The sequence below is a fragment of the Ciconia boyciana genome, chromosome 9, assembly GCF_034638445.1.
Source record: "Ciconia boyciana chromosome 9, ASM3463844v1, whole genome shotgun sequence".
Lineage (NCBI taxonomy): Eukaryota > Metazoa > Chordata > Aves > Ciconiiformes > Ciconiidae > Ciconia > Ciconia boyciana.
The window spans coordinates 12,357,868-12,371,771 of record NC_132942.1 but is presented as its reverse complement, the minus strand read 5'-3'; the positions used below and the strand labels follow the sequence as shown (position 1 = coordinate 12,371,771).

The 13,904-nt window shown below is 44.4% G+C and overlaps 1 protein-coding gene across 1 annotated transcript in view; it reads left to right on the top strand.

The window, feature by feature from the left end:
- Positions 1-1,187: 1,187 nt before the first annotated feature.
- Positions 1,188-13,904, top strand: part of UBTD2 (ubiquitin domain containing 2) — a 53,716-nt gene continuing 40,999 nt past the window's right edge. Inside the window, exon 1 of the mRNA XM_072872483.1 lies at positions 1,188-1,284. Within this exon, the coding sequence (XP_072728584.1) occupies positions 1,203-1,284 (82 nt within the window). The 5' untranslated portion in view covers positions 1,188-1,202. The remainder of the gene's footprint in view (positions 1,285-13,904) is intronic.

Here is a 13,904-nt window from a genome sequence, read left to right as displayed (position 1 = left end):
ACAAAGCCCGCGGCCCTCGACCTCCTCCGCCGTCCGCCCCGCGCCCGGGCTCGCGGCCCCGGCCCGACCCGTGCGGCGGGGGTCGATCGCGGCGCGCCGGGGCCGCCCGCCACCTGCCACCGGGGCTTCGCCCTGCCCCGCGGGGCCGCTGCCCGCCGCCGTCGCCCGGGGGGGGTGAGGGGCGGCCTCGGGCTCGGCGGCGCCGGGCCGCGGCCAGGCCTGGCCCAGCCCGCGGGCCGCCGCGGCGCAAGGCCCGGCGAGGCGGCGTGCCGTCCCCGCCCGGCGCGGGCCGGGGCCGGGGCCGGGGCCGGGGCGAGCCCGGGGCCGGGGCGGGCCCCGGCGGGCCGGAGGCGGAGCCGGGCGGCGGGCGGAGGCCGCGCCTCGGGGCGGTGTTGCAGACCGAGGAGGCGGCTCCGGAGCCATCGCGCCTGCCCGGCCGGCGGCGGAGCTCGGCTACAGGGGAGGGGGTGGGGGGCGGCTCGGCGGCGGGTCTGCGAGCCGGGCGGGCCCCATGGGCGGGTGTGTGGGCTCCCACCACGACTCCTCGGGCAGCCTCAACGAGAACTCGGTCGGCACCGGAGGGGAGCGCCGGGCCCCGGGGCTGGGGGGCGGCGAACCGCCCCCGGCGCCGCGGGGGGACCCGGGGCGGGCGCTGCGGGTCGGGGCCTGCGGCGGGGACGGGCCCGGGGCCGGCGCCGGGGAGCCGCGCTGCCCTCGCCGGCCTCGGGGCGCCGCGCCTGGCTTCCCCCCCCCAGCCCGCGCCCGGCCCCGGCGCGGCCGCCCGGGCCGTAACTTTCTCGGGGCGGCGGGGGTGTGCGGGGGGCGTGCTGGGCACCCCCGGCCGGCTTACAGCCCCTGGGAGCTCGGCGGGGTGCGCGGGTGGGCGCGCCCCCGGCGGGCAGAGCCCCCCGCCCCGCGGACGCGGCCCCGTGGCTGGGGGCTCCGCGGCGCGGCCCGGGGGCAGGCGGCTGATGAAATAAAGACAGGCTGGGGAAAGGGCCTGCCTGGGGCTCCCAAACTTTGTTTTCCTTGGTCTCAGCTCCTTGTGGTGTGTGGAAAATAATTCTTCAGATAACTTAGATCCTGGCACTGCTGCGGGTTTGGTGTTTTGTTTTTTTTTTTTTCCTTCTCTCCAAGAAAGATGGATGCTTTCCTCCAGCCTAAATCACCCATGCTAAATAATCAATTTTTAGCGACTTCAGATGCTGGAACAGCGTGTTCTCGCTCGTGTGCAAGTGCACACCTACTTAGTGAGTGTAGCTTATGTGGAAACACTGCTGCAGTGTAAGTGGCCTTTACCCTTATGTTTTTCTCTACCTAAATGTCTGAATGATTGCTTTTTCAACGTTCTTGGGTTTGTGGACCCCTGATGTTATCCAGCTGAGCTGTATATGCTTTATAGTAATTTCCAGTCAGCCTACCAACAGGACACTTGACTTATAAGTAGTCCTCGCACATGCAGGGTCCACAGATTTCAGGTTGAAAATTGCTGACCTAGGTCTACATTTTCCCCTGTGCCTTATAGAATATTATTTATCAGTCTGGTTTTGTTTTGGATGCCCCAGCTGATGGGTACTCTGTCGTATCAGTGACTTTGCTGTCATTCCATAATGTAAAAAAAAAGCAGCTCATACAATTATATCTGAAGCAGCCACCTGCTGATTAATGCCAGATGCACAGTTCATAGAAATACCAGAAAGTCCAGCTGCTAAGAACTGTGTAGGATTTAATCACATCATTGTCATTAAAAGAAATTTTATAGCTTTGTCTAGTATGAGTCTTCCTTACTCTTCCCCTCTATTAATAAAAAAGGGGAAGAAGTGAGTTATCTAAAAATTGCATCAATACTGAGCAGACTTACCAACCAGTAAAAAATGCCAGAGTGTCAGTGCAGAAAGGACCAGAGCATACCAAAACTCAAAGAAAAAGAATGGCAGGAATTATCGCATACCCAAAAAATCTTGACCAAAAAATAGCATTAAAAGCTAAGCTGACATTTGTTCTGAGACCTGCTTTAGTAGCTAGGTGTTAGGAGGTGAGATCATGTCACAGAAATAGCCTTGGTTTAATTTCCTTGCTCTTGCCTGTGACATGGAATGAATGAGATACAAGAAAAAAAAAATTATCAGAGTTTGGCTGATATTGTAAAGCAGTCTTATTACATGCCCAGTAGCAGCACATGAGGTGGGCAGTCTTCCTCCAAGTTGTCTACAGATTGCTGTCCCGGTTGGACTTACGGGGAGCGTGTTCCTGCTTGGTGTTTACATGGCATGACATACTGCTGCTTTGGGGTTAAATAACCTATTGTGCTTGGTGCATTAGAACAGCAGCTGGGTTTTTCAAGATGTAAGAGATGCGAAATGCATGTCAGCTGGCTCGTGTTGATTCATGCTCTAAGGATAATGTTCCTTAAGGTTGTCTCACTGAAGTGAGAAGTGATGAAATGTCAGTTGAATTATAGGCTTCTTAGGACAGTCTTAAACAATCAGCTACAGTGTGCAGTAGCCTATTTTGTAATGTTACATATCTGTTCCTGCCTCTCAACAAGAAAAAAGGGGGTGTAGGTTAAACTGAAAGAACCTCAGAATATCTTTTATAAATCTAACTCCTGAGATGCCAGAGTCCAGTCTGCACTAATTCTTGGCTTTACAAATTCTGCAAACATGCCCACGCCAAGGATGAAATCTGACTTGCTCACTCAAGGGAGCTTATGTCTTCAGGCATCAGCAAGTGAACCAGCTGAAACACAAGCAAACACTATTTGGAGACTAGACCTGTGCAGAAAGGCGATTTATTCCTGGTTCCCAAATAAGGCTCATTTCCTCCAGCTCCTGGGCTGTGACCTAGTCTGGTGTATTTGCTTTCAGATTGCTGTCAGTGAGCAGGGCCAGATCATTTATAAATCTCAGGAAGGTATTTTGGAACAGAAACATCTCAGGTCTAACCAGAGCATTGCCAGTGATGGACTTACTTTGGGGAGGCTTTGTCTTTTCCCCAGAATGGCAAAGTTTCTTGGAGAATTACGAGTCGTCAAGAGATTGATTAGACGGTAATAGCAGCGCTTGATGCTGTATAAAAGTGGGAGCCAGATCTCAAGTCTAATTCATACCTGTCTCCATCTAGTACAGTGCTGTGTGGAGCTGGCAAAATCTTGCTCGGTTGTATCACTGAAGTTGAGATGAGGATTTGTCACATCCCTGTATTCTCCTTGATCCTTTTGTTGATCACTGGCACTTCCTGTTACTTCTCTGCTGCTCAGCAAAGCTGACAGCGTGCCCTGACAGCGTGTGCTTCCTTTGTCTTTTACTATTGGTATTTTTCAAGGTCAAGATGCTTGCATGTATCCGGAGAGCCATTGCATATACTCAGGTGTGTGTCCGTGTGTAAGATTGAGTTAATCAAAAATACCAGCTCTCCTACGTGTGTAGCAGCTTATTTCACATTTCTGTTCGCATTGACCGAAGCAGGAAGAGTCTGTTCCTTAACAAGAACTAGACAGATGCTGCTCTGCCCATTCTGCTGGAAGTGAAATGGTCTTTGCAGATTGGCACCAGCTGTTTCATTATCACCTCTCTTTTTAGCAAGTTTTAATTTCAACAGCATATTGCTTGTCATATTTAGGAAAAAGTTCCTGTCTCGATGCTTGGTGTGTTGTACTCCAGCAGAGCTGTATTGTGGTGGGTGGGTGTCCTGGATGGTGAGATGGATTTATTGGTGATTCTATGAAGGGGAGGTACCTAGAAGAATAAATGATGACCACCAAGTGATTTATAGACACAGTTCCTCCCCCCCCCCATCCCTTTAGCTCAGCTGTCTCCCATCAGATATTCCAAGCTTTCAGGAGCCAATCACCACATTTCTTCTTGCTGTGTCTTGTCCAAGGTAACTGAGTTTCTGCAGGACGGTGAGACTGGGAGAGGAATAGCTGTTCTCTGGCCACTTATAGGTTATGTGACTTCTTCAGTTGTGTGTTCAGAAGAGCATTGGGTTTGGAGTTAACTGCTCGAAAGCTCTGCACTTGTGCCTGTAAGTAAGGTTTAATAGCTTATCAGGTATGTTTGGTTTAGCACAAACAGGACAACTTGTATTGCCAACTTGCTGTCCCTACAGGCAAGTCCTTTTTGGAGGGCTGCTCTTAAATTTCTTTTCTTTTCTGGAGGGGAGCAGTGGGAAGGAAAAGGAGAAACACAAACCTGTTCATTTTCTTCTGTCAAACTCTAAATGCTATTAGAAGTTGCATATTACTTTGTCTTACCTGGTAAAGTTCAGCAAGACATTTATTTGTATGGAATAATGAAAAGGCAGGAAATCCAGTGTCTAGAAGTACGGGCATGACAAGTCATTACAGATTAAGCCTTTTGGCTGCAGCTGTCTGATTGCTGCTGCACTCTCGTTGACGTGATGTTCGCCTGCCTGCTGGAGTTCTTATCGCCCTTCTTTGTTATAAAAGACGGTGATTTTGTTTGAAATTTGTCATCTTTACTGCTGCCCCTATCACCCAGCAGTGATAACAGGGAGAGGTGGAAATAGGGCTGCACATTTGACTGACATGCTAGAATAGGAGATTATTAAAAATATGAATTCCTCCTGCAGTATTTGATGCAGTGCTAGAGCTTCGTTAACTTCTAGAAAGCCAAATATTGTGCTCAACCTCTGCTTTTCATAACTGGACAACAGTTTCTTAAATATTTTCTTTAGAGTGCTTTGCAGTGCTGCATATCACATGTCTAATTTGAAGTTACAATAACTGCTTTCATGGTGCTTCTATGGAAGACTGACCAAGGGAATTTGCATATTAAGTAGTCAGATTTGTTGCTCACAATTGGACTAATACAGTAGGGCTATGCACGGCTTGCATAGGGGGCTTAAACAAGCATCTCATGACTGAGCAGTTAATAGCATTTGGTGCCTACCCCTTGTATCAGAGCATACAAAGAATCTCCCACTTCCAGATTGCATTTTGCAGCATGTTACAGCTGTTGGTTGCAAGCTGTGATGGTGCGTGCCTGCAAACAGCACCTTTCTGGGGTTTCATTGCCGTCCAAAGGAGGTAGCTCTAGACTTCAGGTAGTTCCTGCTGTTTTGTAATGCAACCTTGAAATACAGTGCTGGATATGTTTTTGCAAAAGTAATACTAAATCAGAGCTGGCACTAGCTGTTAGGTCTTAGTGTGTGTGTCTCTTTTTTAAATGGAATAATAAGAAAAGCTTGGCTTGGCTCTTACAACTTGCGCTAAATCTCTCATGATGTCCACAAGAGTACGTGTGTGTTTTATCAGGGCTTTGTAATAAAAGTAGCCTTTAATGACTCGGTTTCCTGAGGGCTGGGCATGCACAGCCTCCTTGAGATTATTAGGATCTGTGGATCTTGTGCTGAGAACACCTGATAATTCAGTCCCAAGTATTTTTCTACTGGAATATCACTTTAATGATATGACACTTTTCATTTGTAAACTAATAGACTTTGTTTTGTTTTTCAGGTGATAACAAGTAACTCTTAGAAAATGAAACAAGGCGTTATTTTTACTGTTAATAAGGGCTGACAAACGCAGCTGTTCGGTTTCCTTTTTGGCATTGTTCCTCCATGTAATTGTTTGTTTGGCTTCTAGATGAAGTGATTTGTTTTAATTTCTCTATTTGGGATTTCAGTGCTGAAAGCAACAACGTCCTCCTTTGCTGAATATTAAATATAATAAATTGAACATTCATTGTGCTTTGGAGATTTTTGATAAATGGAAAATATTATTAGTTGCATGTTTGCATAAACTCTAAAAAGCAGCAATCCACTCTTATTGCAGCAGGTAATATGATAGCTATTATTTTTCATGTGAATGTTGAATAATATAATTCATGAGTCACAAATTATAATACAGTTGAAGCAAGAAATAAAGATTTGCCTTATAGTTAAGTCTTGCCAATTCCTGCAAGTCTTCTTGCAGGTACAAAGAAGGATCAAGTCAGCCACAGCTGGTCTGGTTACCCAGATCCTGGAAAAAAAAGAAAGAAAATAAATATCTGAAGAACTTCTGACCAGATGACCGTGTTTGAGAAATGAATACGACTGCTCCTTTGCTGTTTTATAAGCAAAAAAGGACTGAGAGACTTACAGGGTTTGATGTAAAAAGTGCTTTCACCCTGTCTTGTAGACAAACTGTGTATGAAAGTCAGTTACATTTTTAGGTAGTTGTTTCCAATTTGCTACCTCTGCTTCACTGCCTTAAAATTCAGACTCCTTTGATGCAAATACTTCAGGGTTTTTTTCCCTCTTAGTCCTTAATTATTTTTTTTTTTCTTCAAATTGCTTATGCCTGCTACAGGAAAGTACGCTGTACTGGCCAGTATGTGCTTCATGATCCTCCCAATTCTTTCTCACCAGGTTCGAAATGACTTTTTGAACGTGGCTGGTGCAATATGTCCGTTCTCTCCTGCAGAGAATCCAGAACCCAGTGTGTCTGCAGCCATGCAGCGTGGCTTTCCCAAGTACTGCTATGAAAGAAAACAGGGGGAGGGCTTGGTTTTCCTTCCCATGGGGTGTTCCCTGAGAAGAGGCACAGCTGGCTGTGTGGCCGCAAGTTTTCCCTTCCCAGGGCTGGTGGCATCCCTGTCTCAGGAAGGGAAGAGCATTTCTATGGGGGAGTTCAGCCACCCAGCAGCCAGGATGAAGCAGGAAGGTCTACCTGTGGCATCTCTTGGGCGCGTAGCACCAAGGTGGCAGCTTAAAGGCAGGAGCCATTGGTTCACCTTCATCTTTCCTACATGCAGGTGCTTTGGGTGAAGTTTGTGGGTTTTATTTTTCTTCCAGCTGGAAGCTCTATAGGACTCTTTCTTTTGCAAAAGTCACATTATGAAATTGAGTCTTTCTAAGTCTTCCTAATTCTAGTTTTAAAAGCTGCTCCATTTAGACAGCTGTAGTCATCATAATTGTAGTAAAAATAGAGTAAGCAGGCGGATGAGGTAGTCCTCAGGGATGTCTTGCCAGTTTGGGATGCTCAATTTCAACATGCGGAAAGGCGCTGACCTTGAGTGGATGCCAGGGAGATGTGAGCGTTGCATGTGTACGGTGGGCTTTCAGAGGCATCTGCTTGTTTTGTTTACTGAAAACCTACAGGCTCTGTTTGCTCACAACGATGCTAAGCCTTTGGCGTTTGTATTGCGACTTGGCAGGGCCGATGAATCCGCGTGTCAGGAGTGAGTGTGTGGGGCACATCGGATCCACTCACTGGGGAAGCGCCTGTGCCATGGCTGCTGGTCCCGCTGGTGAGAGGCTGGTGCCTGGCATCACTCGGCATGGGAGCGTGGCGAGAGCGACGAGGCTCAATTGCCCGAAATCAGAAGGGAAAGGCTATGAAGTGACCTGTTCTGTGAAGCAGGTGGAGTACAAGGAAGAATAAAAGAGCTGAAGTCAGTAACCTGGTTTCTGGCTGTTGAATGAAACACTTTACTTGCATGCTGAGGTTTTCAGTTAAAGCTTAATCTGCTGCCTATATGTTGTCTGGCTGAAATCTAAGATTTGAAGACAGAGAAATGTTCCACTACTTGGGAAGCAAAAGAAGTGCAGGTTTTGGTTTGTGTTTTTTTTAAGAAAAAAAAAAAGTGCTTTTCCCTCACGTTGTGATTGTGTTTCCAGTGTGAAAGGTGCAGAATCTAATTCAGTGTTTCATACTGAGTTACTAATATCATCAGAAGAGTGACACATCCAAAAGCAGCATGAGTGTTCATTGCACTGCTTGTACAGTTGATGAAAAACACCTATAGCATAGTATGTAACTTGATGTTTTACTGTCTTGACCTGTGTGCAGTAAAATATGCAGGATGTCTAATGTGTTTTATTTAAGGTTCAGCCGGAACCTGCATTTTGCATTTGCTGCCTTCTGCTGACCCTGGGCCAATCTCACAGCTATTAGCCAGGTAATAGCTTTGTCTCCTGGCACACTCAGATTAGGTTTGTGCAAATGAGAGATGGACAAAAGATGGGGCAGTGCAAACGGCGTAAAGGGTTTATGTTCTGTTTCCCACCTTTGAAGTAATTAAAAACTATGTCTTAAACACTGAATGAGGCTGGAGTTTCTTAGGCTACCTTTAGTATTTAAAATGACCTACGTAGCCTGTCATCCTGAGACTTCACAGTACTGAGATGCAGGGGCACTGCAGGTTCTGCAGGTAATAAGTGCACAACCAATTAATACATGCTGTCAATTTGCAGGAGCTGTTCTACATCCAGTTGACCTATTAGGGCCTAATGTAAAGCATTTGAAAATTGTGCTTCATAAAGCAGAAATACTGGTGGGGATGGGGATCCTTGCTGCTGTGCTTGCGTGTTAGATCACTTCAACAGCTCTTCCCTTTATCCTTTTCTCCATGTCTTTTTCTTTGCCCATCTTCCCCCCCCCCCTTAGCGAACATGATTTAAAAGGAAAAATTCAAAGCCCTGCTTGAGAGCCGTTTGTGGGAGGAGATGGGCACAGTTCTGGAGAAATGATTCTTCACTTCTGTAGAAACTCAGATGTGCTGAAGGATTTTATATATATATATATATGTGTGTGTGTGTATATATATATATTTAAAGACATTCTTGTGCTGAAGATTAGGTAGAAGGGAGGGGGTTTGGGGAGTTTCTGCATGATCTATCACATGGTTTTCCCACATTCTCCAACATGAAAGAAAAGGCACTTTACAAATGATAGTGAAGAGTGCTTCAGTAGTTTTCAGTGAGAACAGGTGCTGCCCAGGGGGAAAAGATTAGAGACTAAAATGTGAAAATGTATCATACAGTGCTGTAGATTGCATGTTATCTTTGCACCTGTTTAATAGGGAAAGTTTACCCTTAAAACATATATATATATTCAATCTGCTATTATTGATACTTTTCTATAAATAACTAAAATACTTTTCATAAAATGAAATTATAAACATTTTATAGTTCATAACAACTTAGAGTTTATAATAATTTATAATAAATGTAGCAACTATAAATAATTCTCTTAGTTCAGACAACATATAATGTAGGAAGGCATTTTTCACGTTTTCCCAGTAGAGATGCATGCTCTTTGACAACGCTCTCGGGGCCTGAGATGGCATCGGGAGCAGAATACAGTAGTTTGGGGTTGGAAGCTTGTTACCTTTGTATTTTTAAAATTCAGTCATGGAGCTCAATTTCTGCTGTCACGCTGTGATCAAGGGCACTCTGGATTCATGAGAAGGATCTCTCATGGCATTTACTTTGTCGCTTTATTTTTCTGCCACAGAACTATCATCTCCTGTGATTTCTTGTCTGTATGGGTAAATACAGTCTTTTTGTAAAAGAATACCTACAAAATAGTGGGTAGTACCTGCAGCTGGCAAATGCCATTTTCTCCTGCCAATTTTTTTTTGGCAACATGCTGTTGCTGGAGCGCCTGAGCCTACTGTAAAGCATGGGCAATTGCAGGATAATGGCTGGCTGGTGAAAAGGTAAATGATTTACGTAAAAATTGCTAATTCACATGCTTCATATGTACTGCATAAAGTATTTCTTGGCAAAGGTATAGCAAAGCATTGCGTATGTCATATATGCTGGACTTCTTAATGCCTTCAGAGTGTTTTCAGATGCATTTGTTTAATCTCTGGTGCAAGTAAAAGCTGTGTACATCAAAATAATGTCTTTAATGCAGGATGCTTAGCCTTCAGTTGAGCTCTCACCCACCAAATGCTTCTGAACCTCTCTTGCATGAGTCATTTTATTGCATCCCTGTCCCCCATAGGGGACAAGAAGGACCTGTGGGGCCATGCTGGAAGTGAGGAGAGGACACTCAATGTCTCTGAACGTGGAACCATGTTTTAGATACTTTTTTGGTGCAGGACCGTATTGCAGGTAAAAGTCATGGTTCTACTAATTGCAGGCTCTGGTTGCTCCAAGCTTGTTAACACAGGGACTGAAGCGCGGGTGAGAACGCACGGGCAATAAGCAGTTTGGAAGTGCTAATGGGAAGCAAAGTGTAGCATACATGTTAAATAGTTTGGAAACCATAAACGTTATCGGAAGGTTGGACTAACAATTTCACTAACTCTTGCTGGATGTATTCACAAGGAGGCTATATTTGGTGGCAGCAGTAGTTAAACATACGTTCAGATGAAGCTTAGCACTCCAGTCCTTCACACCTCTAAGTAGCATCATCCTTCGCTGTTCCCAGATTTGGTCTGGAAGCCTGTTTAGGACGTGATGCGAATGCCCTGCTTGCTGAGGGTGAGCGAATCTCTTCCTTTGCCTGTGCATTACGTACATCCAGTGCATGTAATGAGCAAACCTGCTGAATGGGTGGTAAATCACGGGTCCCAGCTGAGGGTTAGCACTTTGAGGGGTGAAGAGGGGGAAAGCTGTCAAATATCTATTTAAACTTTTTTTTTAAAGAGTCGGAACTCACTTGTGTCTTGCATATTGATGACTTGGCTCAGTAAAATACATAACAGACTGATTTTTTGTAATTTTTTTTTTCTATGTGCCTACAGAAGTACATTAGAAGAATATGGGTTGCTATAAATATCAACAATTATCCAATAAAAATATGTTCTGTAAAAGTGCTTATCAATATCGGATATTATTCTAAGACAGGTTTAAATGCTCATTTGAGATATGTTCTCTTACTCATTCCTATGTTAGTTTTTCACATCTGTAGATCTCCATTGTATCTTTATCCAAATCTAAAACTAGTTCTGGTGCCAAAACAGCTTGAATTGCAACAGAAAACCGCATGTGTATTGAAATGTGCATTGCTCGATTAAAGTCACATGCTTTAAATCAGTCACATATTGTACAGCCTCACGCTGATGGTACTTAATGCAATGTCCCATCGCTGCTTTAACGCAACCAAAACAAGCGCATTTGTTGTACGTAACCAGGACACTCCAGCTGCTGCACTGACATTACAGCACAAAAATGGCTCCAAAAATACTACAGGCTCGGGTTTTGGCTTTAACTGAAACTCCTTTGTAATGGAACAAGAGGGAATACACAATTTTATTTTCTCCTCTGGGAGAAAAAAGGAACAGCAACTTTGTCAGAACAAGCGAGCATGGATATTGCGGTTTGGTATTGCAAGGCAATACTGGAATGAGAGTCCTTTAGGTGTAAATAATCCTCTGGTTCTTGAACTCTGACTCATGATAGAGACTTTCTAAACCAGTGTGCTTTCTCTCAAAATGAGAAAAAACAATCCAGCATACAGAAGGATTAATTTCCTGTAAACCTCTAAAAACAGTTTAGCTGTATTTGGGGTATCTTTTTTTCTTCTAAATGTCATGAACCCTTAGAAAACATACTGGGTGCTTCTCAGCTCTGACAGAACTGCCTGGGCCACTGCCGCTGTGGGGAGATCATGATGTAAATAATGCAGTGTGTCCAGATACAGATTTCCAGAAGCTTTTCTACCTTTTGTTTCTTATGGGGAGAAACACTACCAAAATACAGGTTTTACAGTTAAAGGAAGACTCCGGCATTTTGTGACCTTGTGGATCTTTCATGGATTCTATCCTGCTGGTCTCTTCTTAAAATTACGTTTCCTTTGCTTACAGCTGGAATAGTGCTGTTCCTGAGTACAGGTTGTAGTCTGGGTCCTTTCTGGGCTAAGTAATGAATACTGAATAAATTGAACCAGAGGAACAATACTGGCCCCAAGGAGTTTACAGTCTGATAATTGGCCCTTACTGGTTTGGTGGAAGCAACTTCTGCATTTTCTGAACTGTCCTTAGCCATTTTTTTGGGTCAAGTAAGCTTGACCAGAAGGGAATTTTTGACTCCTAACCCTACCATTTTGCTACTGTTTTTACCTTGCCTGTTTAGCAGTAATTAATGCTTCGAGGTTCCCACGTTTTATAAGGTACCATCTCAGTTCTGCATTGATTGGCTTCGTAGTCCTTCAGTCACTGAAGTCCAGTCGGTGAGATGTTAGCAGAGGTGAGTCTTGAGACTTGCGTGTACTTTGTCTCCTTTGGATGCCTCATGCCCTTCCTAGTAGAATGACTGGTCTGCTGTGCACCTGATTCTCCTAAATACCATTCTTTCTCATAATTAGGTTTAAGTTGGGGAGGAGGACAAGAAGTCATGGCTTGTGATTAAATTACCACTCTAGCTTTTTAGGCAGCTTGAAAAGTGAAATACTCCACGGGTTTTTGGAGACTTAGCGCCTAGCAGCGCAAAAAACATGGCAACCCCATTTGAAATAAGAGGGATGTGAGTTCCTTGTTTTATCTTTAACATAGTGGGCATCACTTAGTTCTGCTGGTGGAGACTTCCAAGCATTTTTGATGCAAGTCAGTTAGGCAGAGACTGCTTACCAAACCATCTGGAAGTAGAAATTTGAGGGTGCATTAGTTGGTGAAGCCCAAATGAAACACTCCCCCTGTGCCCATCCTGTTGATGGGGTCTAGCTAACTGCTTCACCTGGAGTAGCTATTACGCATGCAGAATAGGTGGGCTCTTTGATGCTCCCCATTCCCAGCCTTCATCCATCCCAGGACATGATCAATCATGACCAGTTCTCAGGGAGCAACTTTTTCTCAATTTATAAGTAAACATATATAAAACAGTACTTACCACAGTTTCCTCAAAGTACTGCATCACAAAATAAACAAATATTTCTTTTGCATTCTATATAACTGTTCACTTATGCTATATGACTTTTTCTGGCTTTGTCCATCCCAAAGAAGACAGGTGTTTTATCTTAGGAATGCAAGTGCAATTTTTTTACTCCATTTATCTTCTTTCTGGTGATTATATTCAGGGGAAATGGTATGCCGCAGGACTATGGAAGAAACAACGTTAGCACTTTATCTTATTGGGGTGGGAAACTTATTACCAAGAGATAATAATTTGTATTGAGCTCTCCATTAGTTAGGAAAATATTATAGATAGCTGGGGGTGGGGGAGGAAGCATTTAAATTCCTGCCAGTGTCCTGCCTTGTTCAGGTCTCTTGGCAGGCTACGTGCAGAGAGATGTTGAGAGTGCTGCTGTCTGATAATCAACCCTGTTAATAAAATAGGTTTTTGTAGTAATGACAATTCAGCTTAAAATAAGGTTGTGCAAAGTCCAAGGTGGAAGTGCCGGCAAAGGCTTCTGTATTTCCTAGTTCAGAGCTGTGTCAAACAGAATATTCTGTCTTAGAAATTCTACCAACTGATCTAATCTTGTCTTAAAACTCTTTCCAGGTTTGCCTACTCAAGTATGCTGTCGCTATCTGATTGCCTGCCAAATTTCCAAGCTGAATTCATCTTCCATTGATAAAGTGCACTTCTAGCTGCTCAGTGCAGTCACCCTTCCTTCTTTCACATGTCTCATTTCATTATTATAAATTAATATGAGGATTTTTTCAGCTGAAGGAACTCTTGCTATGCAATTCAGGTCTAGGTATATGCACCATTTCTTTTCTTGTTCTTATTTTGAAACTTTCCAACTTCCACTTGTTTATATTGAAGGTTAATAAATAAGGAACCCTTTTTCTCACAAAAAATATTTTTCTATCAAGATATTTCAGTGCAGATTATTATGTGTTAAAGTAAATTCTGATGCTAAATAATGAGCCCCTATGAGTGAGCTCTTTCACCCCAGCTCCCCCAGCTGAAGTGCTACTCAGATGTGAACATGTTCTGGTGCGTTTCTCTCATGCTCATCCTTAGCTTTTACGCAGGTCAAAACCTTTGGATTTGCTCCCCAGCTGCTCCCCCCCTGTGACTAGTACTGCAGCCTGCTCTTTCTGTGGAAATACAGTTGAGACTGATTAACTGAGTACCAGCTACTTTATTGACCAGTCTTTAAATGTTCCTAGGACTAGCTTTTCCAAGCAGTGTGATAGCTGAAAACATACGTATTTCAATGGCTTTTTTGGAGTGGCAATTTGGATTGAGAGCTTGGGACAGTTTGGATCAGCTCCTGC